The following is a 13,693-nucleotide window of genomic DNA, read 5'->3' on the forward strand; positions in this document are numbered from 1 at the left end:
CCTGGCAATGGATTAATCATGTGATCCAGGTGTGCTGACCCAGGGTGAGCTCGAAACCCTGCAGGACACCGGCCCTCGAGGCCTGGAGTTGGACGCCTCTGATCTGAAAGACTCTTTGAAGTAAGAAAATAAAGTCACAATTCGTATTTTTCTGTGATCACAGGCGTCCATTAGCATTAGCTCAACACAGCACTCAGATGCAGTACAACACCAGCTAGTTTGCCAACTAATCATTTGTAAAGGCGATGGTGTTCAAATGTTTGACATTGTCTGTGATGATCCAGAATAACAAAAACAAAATCTGTCAATGTTTGTGAACAAATCCATGAAGCTGAAGTCAAATTCAGAGTTTTTATTGACGATCTGACAGGACGGCAGATTAAACAAAGCCTGAACAGAGCGGCGGGCCAACAGTCACAAAGAAAACTAAGCTAATAAATAAAATACCACAGACGATAAAAACATGGAGGTGAAAAAATAAGCCAGAGAGAAAGTGCCTGCGTTCTATCTGAAGGCCACCAGATGGCGATAACTGTAGCTGCAAAGACTTCAGGCCCTGTAGAGGTGAGTAGGCTCTGCATGGATGGTTAATGACACACGAACAAATCTGTGAGACGTGGACCCGCCTGGTTTCAAAGAGGTGAACTGCTGTTCTGCAGTGACGATCTCACTAACCAGCAGGTGGCGTCAGAGTAGGTACGTCCATCTTTTTGCCTAAAACCCTGACAGGCATGACGGGAACGCTGCTGTGGCGTTAAACAAGTTCCTAATTCTTTGATCTGAAGAAGAAACTGCACCAAGTCTGAACTCTGAGACAAACAGTTCGCAGGTTTTCACCTAAAACGTCCTGAGTTTCAGGTTTGTTTCCACAGCAGATCTAAGAGAAAACAGCCACGACGTCACGGCTGGGTGGTCTGTCCACACACTGTGAACGACGGCCACGAAATCATTTACAGGTAAACGTTTTATATCAAGAGTTTAGTTCAAGTTTAAAAACTGAGTCACACAAAATAAACCAGTCAGTGACTCAATCATGGATCTGTGGGACATGAAACTCAACGCGTGTTTACATTTGTTCCTTTAAGCCAAATTTATTGGTGATTAAATCAGTCGTGGTTAATGTTTAAAGAGAAAACTCAGTGATATTAAAATGTTTTTTTACGTGTTTAATCCAAACTTTGATGTCATAATTTGGTCAAATGACCTCGTTTTAATCTGCAGGGAAACAAACAACCAGTCGGAGAATCACAGGATCTTATTTTTCTTTCACAACTTCAGACTGAATATTTAGGAGGTTCTGGTCAAACTGGTCCCAGGAAACACCAGTGACAGACCCGTTTTTAGCTAAAGCAGCGCTGCGTCACATTCGAGGTTAATAATGGCCTGCCGTGTCACATCGGCTCCTTCAGTCAGGCCAAACAGACTAACCCTCATTTTTCCGTCCTCGTCGTGGGAACACGATGTCATGGTTTAACTTTCACGGCGCCAAATTACAACGACAGTCGCCTGAAGGTGCTCGTCAGCTTCAGCGTACAGTAACACAAACAGCACAACAGCGCTCAGATGTTTATCTTTAATTACATCTTACTTTCAATGATTTGGAGGAAACATCCATTCTTAACGTTTTGTTTTGTCCTAGTCTGGGATCTTTGTGATGTCACAGAGGGCATATCCTCACAGAGCCAGCAGCTTTCAGTCGTTTGGTTTGTACGAAGTGAAATTTGTCCGAGTTTGAAAGAGGCAGGAATCGTGTTTCCATTCGTTTCAGGAACTTCAACCGCAGCCACAGGAGGAGGCGGGGTTAGCAAGCACTGGGTTAAAGGGGGAGGAGCTAAAACATTTTGTTTTAGCTCCTCCCCTTAAAGACTTTCTACTGATTGGCCAACTTCAGGAAGCCTACAGAGGAGTAGGAGCTGCGAAATAACAGCTGCAGAGTCATAGGTCGTGTTTCAGCCACAGCTCCGTCTGATCACTTCATCGCTGTCCGATATTAATGGTTAATAAAGACGTTGGTGAAGAGCGCGTCCTAAAGACCTTTGACCTGTGAAACAAAGGGGAAGCTGGGAGGTTTGGCATCGAACGTGACCCCTCACCCGCCCGCCGCGGACACACAGAGGAGTCCGACGGCGTGACAGACAATGATGGCGGCGTTGCTGAAGAGTCTACAGGAGGACGCAGTCTGAGTCCTTGTCTCTTCTCCTGGATTGCTGTGCCCCCTGACCTCTGACCTGGAACACCGTAACAGTAACAGTGTAACCACCTCGTATCACGGTTATTATTATCACATTATTGAGATCAATAAAAGTGTTTAGAAGAAATCTTTATTTGCCTTTTCATGATTACTAACATTTCAGTCAGAGAACCACGTAATATTTCACACTCGTCTTCTGAACGCTGACTCAGGTGTTTTAAAGTGGACATGAAACTATGTGCATGAAGGCTCACTGACACCTGCTCTCAGGCACTGACGTAACTCAGCCAGGTGCTGAAAGTTTTAAAAACAGCGCCCTCTCCTGTCAGTACGCAGCGTGACATCACGTGGTTGGCTAACACACTGAGCTAACAGGTGACAGGATCGATACCTCAGAGGGAAGGACAGCTGACCATCAGTGTGAGGGATCGCTGCAGCAGTCAGTTCATGTTAAACAGGATCTGCTGTCACTTTACTGTGTCTCTGCAGCAGGAAGTGGCTGTTCGCTGTGATGTTGTGTTTGTACAACACTTTATAAATGTGGAAGAGAGCCTGAGTCAGGTGGTTAGCAGAGCGACGAGCTGGGCTCCGTGATGTAAACAAGCCTTCAGAGCTTCATGCCCCCTTTAAGGCTCCACACCAGTGATTCAGTGTGTCCTGTCCTGATTTTGGATTAAGCTGTGATAGCAGTGGCCTACAAGTGCTGCCGGCTTGTCTCCAGGTGAGCTTACCTGCTGCACTGAACCCTGTTGCTGGAGTTGCTGCTGTTGCTGATATTCCTCCTGCTGGAGCTGCCGGGCCAACTCCAGGTCACTGAGGGGCCCCGGGGCCCCGCCCTGCTGCTGCTGCAGGGACACTGCCACAAGGTAGTCCTGACACCCACAACAACACCCATCAGAGACGTGCTAACGGGCCAAAGTGCTCGGTGGCAACGATATTACCTGGTGAGCTCACCTGGTCAATTTGCCGCTGCTGCTCTTGGGCGCTGGGTGGCAGGTGGGGGGTGGGTGGAGCTCTCTGAGGAGGATGACACAGCCGGAAATCGGAGTCACAGAAGTTTCCATCACCCTCGACGTTATGAAGCGACTCCCAGACCACAGACTCCTCCTGCAGGAAGCCTTGATCCGTGACCAGCAGGTACAGGTGCCCCTGAGAGAGGAGACAAGTGAAAACTGTTGTGATGAATAAGTACGAATCAGGTGGGCTTAACGTCTTAGACTTCTCTACTTTAAATAACACTTTCAAAATTAATTGGGCTAAACATTTTCTTAAAAACCCTACCTCTATCTGGAACTTTATACCTTATCATATTTTAATTTTATTTTCAATTGTAATTACAGTGTTGAGAAACTCCCTGTAAAGCTTTCATCCTTCCATAAGCAGGTCCTCTTAGCGTGGACCCTCATAAACACAACTTCTCACCTCACAAAAACCTCATCTGGAACAACAGAGATATTTTATTTAAAACTAAATCACTTTTCCTGGAAACTTGGGTCCAAAATGGGATCCTATTGGTGGCTCAGCTGGTTAATAAAGAGGGACAACTACTTACTTACAACGACTTTATTGCACTATATAATTTTCCAGTCCGTGTTCAGGAATTCTCAATGGTGCTTGGTGCCGTACCCTCGGGGACTTTAATGTTATATAAAAACACTGACAGCTCAATATCTACCTCAGTCACTCTCCCTGATCCAGCTGAGTCACCAATAGGGAAAATCTGCTTTTCACAGGAACTTGGTAACAGCAATAAGAGAATACGTAGTTTATTCCAAGAAGCTATCGTCTCTCTCCCATATATAATATCTTATTGGAACCAATATGTTCCAGATATCAAGTGGAAGACAGTCTGGATGATCCCCCATAAATATTTGATTGTAAATAAGGTGAAAAAAGTCTCATTTAAAATTCTACATAAATGTTATCCAGCCAGTCACTACATGGTAAAATTTAAAAGGGACATAAATACTGATTGTACTTTCTGTGGGGATCATCCAGAAACTGTGACACATCCTTTTTGGTGCTGTTCTCTTACACAGAGAATCTGGAAGGAATTTAGCAGGTTTGTTATTGTCCATATTTTAAGGGAGTTTTCTTTACGATGGGAAAATGTTTTATTCTGTTTCTTTAAGTTCCCCAAGAAGTATGATAAATGTTTTTTATGATAAATTTGTTAATACTTTTAGCTAAGTTTTTTATCCATAAATGTAATTTTACTAACAAAACACCATATTTCTGTCATTTTTTTAAGGATGTGGAAATGTACATACAATCAATATCAGACTCCGCCAACAAAAAGGCTCTAAAACAATATCTGTGAATTTTTGTGTGTATTCTTATAATTGTTACCTTTTTCTTTTACCCCTGGCTTTTTGTGTTCATGTTCTGTTGTTTTGTATACTTCATCTGTTCGTATGTCGTACTCATTGTTTGTTAAATAAAGTTAAAAAAATAAAAAATAAAAAATAAAAAAATAAAAAAAAGGAGACAAGTGCATTACCAGCCCCACCTTGTGTTTGATCATGGTACTGCAGTGTGTGTAACCTCACCTTGTGTTTGATCATGGTACTGCAGTGTGTACAGCCCCACCTTGTGTTTGATCATGGTACTGCAGTGTGTACAGCCCCACCTTGTGTTTGATCATGGTACTGCAGTGTGTACAGCCCCACCTTGTGTTTGATCATGGTACTGCAGTGTGTGTAACCTCACCTTGTGTTTGATCATGGTACTGTAGTGTGTACAGCCCCACCTTGTGTTTGATCATGGTACTGCAGTGTGTACAGCCCCACCTTGTGTTTGATCATGGTACTGCAGTGTGTGTAACCCCACCTTGTGTTTGATCATGGTACTGCAGTGTGTACAGCCCCACCTTGTGTTTGATCATGGTACTGCAGTGTGTACAGCTCCACCTTGTGTTTGATCATGGTACTGCAGTGTGTGTAACCCCACCTTGTGTTTGATCATGGTACTGCAGTGTGTGTAACCCCACCTTGTGTTTGATCATGGTACTGAAGTGGTTGTAACCCCACCTTGTGTTTGATCATGGTACTGAAGTGGTTGTTCCTGAAGAACACGGAGATCTCGCCCTCTCTGGCCGTCGCGTTGAGCTCACACAGGCCGTGATACGACAACTGAGTCGCCGTCGACTCCAGAAACTGCTCCGCCACCAGGCCTGCCCGGCACAGACGTGCAGAATGATTATGTTCAGGCCATCGTGTACATATTGGGTACTGTGCACAAACACGTTACCTTCACTGACTCGGCTGCTTTCTGCAGAGTGTTTGTAGTCGATGATTTTCTCCACCAGTTGGTTGTAGCTCAGTTTGCCCACAGCAGCCACCATCTCTGGACTCTGAACACACAATCAGGAATTTTACATCATTCTGTCCTGTGGGCGGCCACAGAGCTACAGCTCCCACAGAGAGTCTGACCACGCCATGTGACAAAAAATACAAATCCCACATGGACATTAAAAACCTGCAATCATGCCACTTCACTGTGCAGCAGCATCAACATCACACGTTACACTCCAGACAACGAAGGAGAGAAACACTGATGTTAACTATGATATGAAAACATGTTACTACAACAGATGTTCACGTGTTACTCAAATATGACAGATTAACATCCGCTAAACTAAAAGTGTCGCACTATTCTGTGCAATATGAATGACGCACGCTTGACAACCACTTCAGTTCAAACTGGTGGTGGGCGATAGAAACCATATACGATAGAAACGATATAAATTTGGCCAACGACAGAGATTTTGACTATATCGCTCTATCGCGATAGCGCATGTTGATGATGTCATCAAGCTGCTCCTGTTTTGGTCGAAAGCATGGCCGTGGCTAAAACCATATCATCTGCAAATTATGCTGACAGTCACAGCAAAGAGATGAAGCACTGTTGAAATATGGGGAAAGCCAAAAACTGCGCTTCCTCCACTTCCGTAACATTGATTCATTAATGATGAATTCTCTGCAGCTGCTCTGTTCCCATGTTGTTGCAGTATATTAATAACTAACCTCGTATTGTGAATAATCTCAGTTGTTCTCCTGACTGAAGTTTGGCCCGTGTACAGCATCCTGCTATGCGATTGCATTTGTCCCTGACCACCAGAATCCCTCAAGTTAACTTTTATCAAGTGGAAAAAAAGTTGGCGTTCATCCTCCAGCTTCACTGTGCTAATGTTATGCTAACATAGCGGTGTCGCTAGCAATCACGTAGCACAACATTATATACCAGCTAGCCCAACTTCAGTAACCCTACAAACGCCACTGCTGTTTAGTTTCTGTCTTTATTTATGTTGGAAGTGACAGCAGAGCTGTACGTTTGAATTAGTTTCAGAAATCTGTCAGAACATGGTATGAAATGTTTAGGTGGAAACTAGCGAGCTAACTTCCTGCTAACTTCTAACTCTGTTAAATTTAATAAATTCTGTTTTCATGGATGCCTGGATGTTAAACTTAATTGTTACACCCGATAAAGCAGCAACGCTGATGATTTTATTAAAGATTAAAGAATTTAGACCGTTTTTAACTCTCAGTGTTCGTTTGACTTTGGGACCTGAACCGGACTGAGTTTAGGACCCAGATTACTCCGTGAAGCTCCTCACTACGGCAGCCGTAATGCTCTGACAATCCATCAAGCAGTGCGGCTTACCAAAGTTGTACTAAAACATTTTTTTAACAGATTTCTGCCAAAATCGGTTCGAGGTCAGTAAGCACAACCAGAATTCATACATAAGGCACACTCTCGATTTTTGAGAAAATTAAAGGATTTTAAGCCTTATAGTGTGGAAAATACGTTATACAGAAGAAAAGAATATATCGTGATATATATCGTTACCGCACATGCTTCAAATTATATTGCGATATGAATTTTAGGCCATATCGCCCAGCCCTAGTTCAAGTCTAAAAATAAGAAAACAATAAATTACACATCCGTTTTTTTCCGCTCATCTGAAGTTGGGTCCTGGGGGCAGCAGCAGGGAAGCAGGGCCCTTCCTCTCCACGCCACCCCCAGCTTATCTGGGGACACGTGAGACGTTCCCAGGCCAGCCCAGATGTAACCTCTCCAACGTGTCCCGGGTCCAAGCCCGGGCCTCTTCCCGGTACGACATGCCTGGCAGGAACGCCCAGGAGGCGACAGCCTTAGCTGCCTCCTTGTGGAGGACTAGTGGCTCTGCTCTGAACCCCTCATAACGACTGAACTCTCTCCTACGGCAGACCCCGTCCTCCTGACGGAGAACCGCTGTTTGTAACTATGATCTTATTCTAACAAAGAGATTAACAGGTGTGTCATCAGCGATGCGCTGTCTGGTGGCAGGTAGCTGCATAACATTTAAGATGATATTTTACCAGCATCAGGAATCAATTAACATTTTAACAACCAGGTTAAACAACTAGTAAGTCTGGCACCGACAACACTGACTATCAGTTACGCACATCCTTCATTCTTACTGGATAACTTGAAGACGCTAGGACACGCCCACACAGGCACCTCCAGGAGGAGGCCCAGCTGAGGCCGTAACACTTTTTCCAGACAGTTGATTAATATTCATGTTTATTAATACTTTCCTTCATTTGTTCATATTTTCTTTCCTTCTATAAATATTCTATTTTCTAAACATCCTAATATCTTTCTGTCTATTGTGTTGATCATTTAATGTCAGAACATTTTATTAATGTTCCTGCTTCATCTGCAGCCAATCAGCTGACGGTACCCATGGGGATTGGCTGAACGAGCCAATCACATGCTTCATCATACAGAGCATTTTATCCAGAGCTCACAGGTTCGGGAGAAACTGCGGGGTTTGATCCCTCGCTCAAGAGTACTTCAACAAGCAGACTGGAGGAGTTGGGGGTCAAACCGCTGCATTGTTAAAACCTCGTTAAGGACCTGGACGGTCCTGCGTTTACGCTCGCACTCACCTGAGGGTCGACCAGCCAGCCGTGGTACAGCGGGATGTCCAGCAGGTCAAACACGATGCACTCGGGCGTGTATTCAAAGTCCGTGACGCCGGTGAAACGCACGTTGACGTCCAGCCCCGTAGACAGCTTCGGGAGGACCGCCATGGCGTCGCTCATGTTCTGCAAACACACACGCCCATGTTATGGTCTCCTCCCCAAAACGGCGTGCTAATTGAAAGCGTGTATGGGACGCTGAGATGCAGAACCAGCATGTGCGTGTGCTTCCTTGGTACCTGCTGGAAGTTGAGCTCCATGCCGTCGGCCTTCTGTCTGGGAGTGACGGACAGCACGCACTCTCCTGAACAACGCACACACAGGAACATCGTCAGTAGGACAGCCCGCCACGACCAGCTCAAACACTCACAGGTGAGAAGCCAGGTTTAACCCGGCGTGTTGCAGACCGCGTACCATGTGACCTCCACGGACAGTTTCATTCGACAGCTGTGCCAGGAGCGAACTCATCGTCTACTTAACGTGGACCCTCCACGTTTACGAGCGAGCGCCCGCCTCCTGCTCATGCTGCCCGCCACGTTTAATTTCATACGTTTGATACATTACCCACAGTCGCTCTTACCCAGGTGAGCCATCAGGTCCTCGGTGGTGACCACCTCCGTCTGGGCAGGAAGCTTGGCCTGCGGCGCACACACACACACGCGCACACACACACACACACAGACACACACAGGCACACACACACAGGCACACACACACACACGCGCACACAAAGACACACACACACACGCGCACACAGTTACAGGTCAGTTCATTTATAAACTTTATCAAGTGTGAGCGCCGGTGTCTCCTCTTCACTAAAAAAGATCAACGCTGTTTACGACACAGTTACATCATTTTAGAGTGCTCTGATTGGTTCTCAGAGGAACATTTGAAACCACAGTCACATAACGGTTCATCCAAAGTGTCTCATTAGCTGCACAACCACCTGAGGCCAGCGGCCGCCACAGGCGAAGCACAGGTGAGCCCACAGCACCGGATTCAAGTGCACCACATGGTTCTAACAGTTAACTTCCTGTTGCCACTAGGGGGCGCTGTGAGTTACTGACTATTCTAGATGCATCCAGGTGTAGACCCCACCAAGCACGGGAGAACACTTATAAGAGCTTCACGTACTGCAGCGCCGCAGACACACCCTTCCAACGAAAAGTCAAAGGCTTTGTGATTTAATGCCGCCACTGCCGTCTTCGGGGCGACCTGTCACAACAGCCCGGCCCAACATCTTTGAGGAGCTCATCCTGGTACTGTGACAGCGTGCATGGGAACTATCCATTATCGGTAGAATCTATACTTACTGATCAGACTCGTTATCGATTCTCCGCTTTGAGGGTGACCATCATCACATCTAAGCAGATTCATTTCATGCTGTGGGCCACATGTTTGTTTGTTGAGACTTGATAACGAATCTGATCAATAAGTATAGATTCTATTGATAATGGAATCAGAATTGCTAAATTCTTATTACGTCCTGCTGTCAAAGTACCAGGACGAGCTCCTCGCAGATGTTGCACCAGGATGATGTGAAAGTTACCTGTTGAAGTTCAGGCGCTAGCTGCTAGGCTCTGGTCTGCATACACTGAGCTTTAGCATCACTCTTGTTCTTGGCTGGCTTAGCGTTAGCATATGGTCTGACTAGCTTAGCATTAGCATGCTCTCTGTGCAGATGTGGGCACAGAGATGAACTTGTGCTTGAACTTTAGCATCGTGTTCGCGTCCTTTTGTGCAGTAAAAACAATTTCAAGGACCTGAACTACTAGGAAATGGTTCTCCCATGCCTTCTAACGAGGCCAGCTTCCCCGGGAACCAAAGCCGCCTTTCAGCTGCTAGAAATCTGACTTGAACCTTTCCCGGTCTTCGGCGCAAGTCTGAGCGTTTGCTTAGAAATGGAGGACAAACCGCGATGACAACAACGAGCTCAGACCGACTGGAACCTGAGCTCTGAGCCCCGCCCTTCAAAACAGCTGCAACACGTAACATGCACCTCCAGGTTCTTATGTTACCATGACGACGCAAACAGGAAGCACCTGCCCTGACTTCCTGAAGGTTCTGAGGCAGGTGTTTGCGTACCTGCGTAGTGCAACTTGTCTTTAGATTTGTGTGCTGCAGCTGGGTGGAGATGAACATCCACCTGCCGCTCCGCCCTGTAAATGATGGTGATTCTCACCTTCCAGCGCAGGAACAGCGTGTTCATGATGGCCAGCAGGGGGCAGGGTCCGTTCTCACTCTGGGTGATGATGGGGGTCTTCTTCTCCTTCCAGGTGATCCACTTCACCAGGTAATACGCTGGCATGGAGGGCCCAGGCTCCGGTGCCACAGCAGGAGGAGCAGCAGCACCCCCTGTGGAGAGGGGGAGAACTGCAGTCACACTCAGCTAAACAAAGTTACATTTATCTGGAGTACCAACGGTGTCATCACAAAATAAACCCAGAGAAGAAGAAGAAGTGCAGTCAGGCACCAGGCTGAGGACGTTTCAGTAACATGGACGCCTCACCGGCAGCTTCCAGCGCCGCCTCGTCCTGCAGACTCGGGACCTCGGTGGATGGCGAGCAGCCCTCCGCACCCAGCGCCGAGTACGACGACGACAGGCCGTCCTCCACATCCAGGGAGTTTCCTGTTGTCACGACCCCATCCGACAGCTCCAAGCTGGGGATGGAGAATGACGCCGAGTCCGTGGACTCCAGCTGGTCGTCTGAGCCACCCGCTGTCGCCACCGAGGAGCTTTCCTCCACGTCCAGACCTGCGGACAATAGAAGCACCATGAGGAATCCTCTGGGCATCTTAGGCCCCGCCCTTCACCCATGTCTCCTCCTCTACCTGGTCCTGCCCCAGCCTCCGTGGGCTCCTCTGTGGTGGTGGCGATTGTTAGAGTCATGTTTTCAGATGATGGACTTGGCGATGATTCTGGCGGCGTGGGTGTCGCCTCTTCCTCCTCCTCCATCGGGACCTTGGCGAGCGCAGGGCTGTCAGCGGCGCCGCCACTTGTGTTGGGGATGTCAGCTCTGAGGTGCGCTGGTGTCACGCTCAAGGTGCATTCTTTGGAGAAAGTCTGTGAGCTGACAGTGGGCTCCTCTGATCCGCATTTCATCTCCAGGTCAGCGATGGCGGCAGGCTGCTCCCTGGACTCCTCCATGATCAGCTGACGGCTTCACAGGCACGACTCCGTATGACAACACGTGGAGAGAGATGACTTAGACGGACGTGGTCACGAGAGAAACTCGACCTCAGCATCGGGTGGCTTTAAGACAGCAGGAGGCGCTCCAACATGGCCGCCAGGAGACCGTCACGAGAGAACGATCGCCTGCCCGCCGCCTGCCAAGGGTGTTGGAAAACAGACACACCGGTCTACCTGAGAGCAACCATGGCTGCAGAAAATGTGAGCAGAGAAGAGACGCAGCACGGCCCTCTGACATCAGTCACACCTGAGGAGGAAACACAGAAGAAGAAGTCAGCAAACGCACGTGTGTGTGTGTGTGTTGTGGAGTTAGCTCACAGCTGTGTGCAGTCATGAGGCTGATTTAAAGATGGATTCCAAGTGACGGTGCAGCGTCACCTCCATCCACTAATTTCTCCTTTTCTCAGATCTGTGACATCACAGAAACATTGTGTGTGCCTCACAGGTGTAAACTCTGATAAACACCTGCACATCCACCCTCAGCTGTTTGAACGGAAGCAGCTCCACCCGAGCTGTGGGGTACAGCTGTGACCGTGAGAGAAGCAGGGGTGTGGCTGAGAACGCAGACCGACACCTGGACCGCTGCTGTACACCTGAGCTCCGAGCCTTACAGGTGACCTGTACTGGGGGGGGGCGGCTGCTTCACTCCCAAGACCGACGTGAAGGAAAGTTGTTTCCCATGTGACCGGCGGTGACCTACGCTCGCACACACACGGGTGGCAGCCTCAGCTGAACCCGGTCCTGCGGAGCGGCCGGTTAACCCCGCTCTTCCGGTTAACCCCGACATCCGGGCCCGTGCCCTCTTCCCCCTCCCGAAAAACGGTCAGCTTACCGGGTCCGGCGCGGATCCGCGGAGAACGCTGACAGGTGAACGCGCGTGCTACCTGTTTACATTCCTCTCCGCCAGGTTCATAAGTCCCGCCCACCGTCCGTCCAAATCCGCTTCAGCAGCCTACCCTGCCTGTTAGCCAACTGGCTAGCTGTGAACTTTTTCTGTCGTAAAATTGTCATTAATGTTCACGCGCAGCAGCTCGTGAGGGCCCGGATAGAAACCAAACAAGCGGAACTCCGAGCGGAGCGGGAAGCCGCTTCAACACGAACCGTACAGATGTTACACACCCCGTTAGCTTAGCATGAGCTAGCTGGCACTGACAGCCAAACGCGATAAGACTTTTTTAACTTTATGTCCTTTTTGGTCTCTGAGCGGGGCAGCATTCACAGCCACAGCGGCGCACTCACCTCTCAGCCCGCGGGCACGCGCTGTCGGGTTCGGCCAATCAGAAACATGAAGAAAATAAAACGTTACAAACAAAATGTGACGTTTTCACAGCTTCAACTCGTCTCGTACCCTCCTGACAGAGCAACTTCTACTCGGTTACGTCACGTCCGGTCTCACCTTCACTCCCTCACCTTATTCCACAGAGTGCGTTACATCTGTGGACCACGGTAACATGGGCGGGCGGTGCGCTCACCTTTGACCATTTTCGTACAAACCCCGCCTCCATTACCCAGGCTTCACGAATCGAGCCGAGGTGGACCGAAAACTGGGCAGGGAGAGTCTATCCAGTTGACTCCGCCTCCAATCCAACCAACCAGAAGTGTTCTGTTTTGTTTTATTAGAATTTTTTTATTATTTCAAGTACATATACAAAAATGGCAGCTAGAGATGCATAAATTCAATGGATACAATGAATTGCCAGAAGGAGTGATTACAGTAACAATTTAACCACATAAAACAGAGATAATGAATGTTGACAGTGACATAGATGTGTACACATGTCTGAGATGCAAAGTTGAGTGAAATGCTGCCTTTTAGATAAATAAAAACAAACAACAAAGGGTAAATATATTATGTTTTAATTATCCATGATTCAGGGGGTTGGGAAGCTCATTTTGTAACCTGAAGGTCGCCGGTTCGATCCCCGGCTCTGTCCGTCTCTTGGTCGTTGTGTCCTTGGGCAAGACACTTCACCTACCGCCTTCTGGTGTTGGCGAGAGGGGCCGATGGCGCCGTATGGCAGCCTGGCTTCTGTCAGTCTGCCCCAGGGCAGCTGTGGCTACAACTGTAGCTGCCTCCACCAGTGTGTGAATGTGAGAGTGAATGAATAGTGGCATTGTAAAGCGCTTTCAGGGTCTTGAAAAGCACTATATAAATGCAATCCATTATTATTATTATATAGTTTGAATTTGTTTAAGAAAGTAAAAACCTCAGGGACGTTTTTGTAAATCTGCATTTGTACATTAAAATAACATTCTAACTTAGTTCTTCCTTCTTATTTTGTAAAAGTTGGCCAAATGTTATGTTATCTCTGGAGAAAGTAAGAGGGACCGAAGACATCGTTGGTT

At 47.6% G+C, this 13,693-nt stretch overlaps 1 protein-coding gene across 8 annotated transcripts; it reads right to left on the reverse strand.

Moving 5' to 3' along the window:
* Positions 1 to 337: 337 nt before the first annotated feature.
* On the reverse strand, positions 338 to 12,875 carry mindy1 (MINDY lysine 48 deubiquitinase 1). 8 transcript variants are annotated; one of them, XM_085148534.1, is made up of 12 exons: positions 12,820 to 12,875; positions 10,990 to 11,594; positions 10,667 to 10,912; positions 10,340 to 10,530; positions 8,738 to 8,795; positions 8,397 to 8,461; positions 8,125 to 8,283; positions 5,441 to 5,543; positions 5,221 to 5,363; positions 3,146 to 3,340; positions 2,923 to 3,063; positions 338 to 2,228 (listed from the first exon to the last, which is right to left on the reverse strand). In XM_085148534.1, exons 2-12 carry the CDS (start codon positions 11,303 to 11,305, stop codon positions 2,163 to 2,165), a joined length of 1,683 nt encoding a protein of 560 aa, XP_085004660.1. In that variant the 5' UTR covers positions 11,306 to 11,594; positions 12,820 to 12,875; the 3' UTR covers positions 338 to 2,162. The 8 variants fall into 8 exon arrangements, 7 of the variants coding, with proteins under 7 accessions (XP_085004660.1, XP_085004657.1, XP_085004656.1 ...); XM_085148531.1 differs by having other exon boundaries at positions 12,758 to 12,865; XM_085148530.1 differs by having other exon boundaries at positions 12,744 to 12,844.
* Positions 12,876 to 13,693: the final 818 nt, after the last annotated feature.

This window comes from Neolamprologus multifasciatus, chromosome 22 (assembly GCF_963576455.1).
Source record: "Neolamprologus multifasciatus chromosome 22, fNeoMul1.2, whole genome shotgun sequence".
In the NCBI taxonomy this organism is placed as follows: Eukaryota; Metazoa; Chordata; class Actinopteri; order Cichliformes; family Cichlidae; genus Neolamprologus; species Neolamprologus multifasciatus.

Bases quoted from the DNA above. Each gene is read 5' to 3' on its own strand.
- mindy1 (XM_085148534.1), bottom strand. From the start codon at position 11,305: ATGGAGGAGTCCAGGGAGCAGCCTGCCGCCATCGCTGACCTGGAGATG. The intron at 8,462-8,737 runs GTAAGAGCGACT...TGCGTTGTTCAG, and splicing joins GGACCTGATGGCTCACCTGG to GAGAGTGCGTGCTGTCCGTC. The intron at 2,229-2,922 runs GTAAGCTCACCT...ACGGTGTTCCAG, and splicing joins AACAGGGTTCAGTGCAGCAG to GTCAGAGGTCAGGGGGCACA.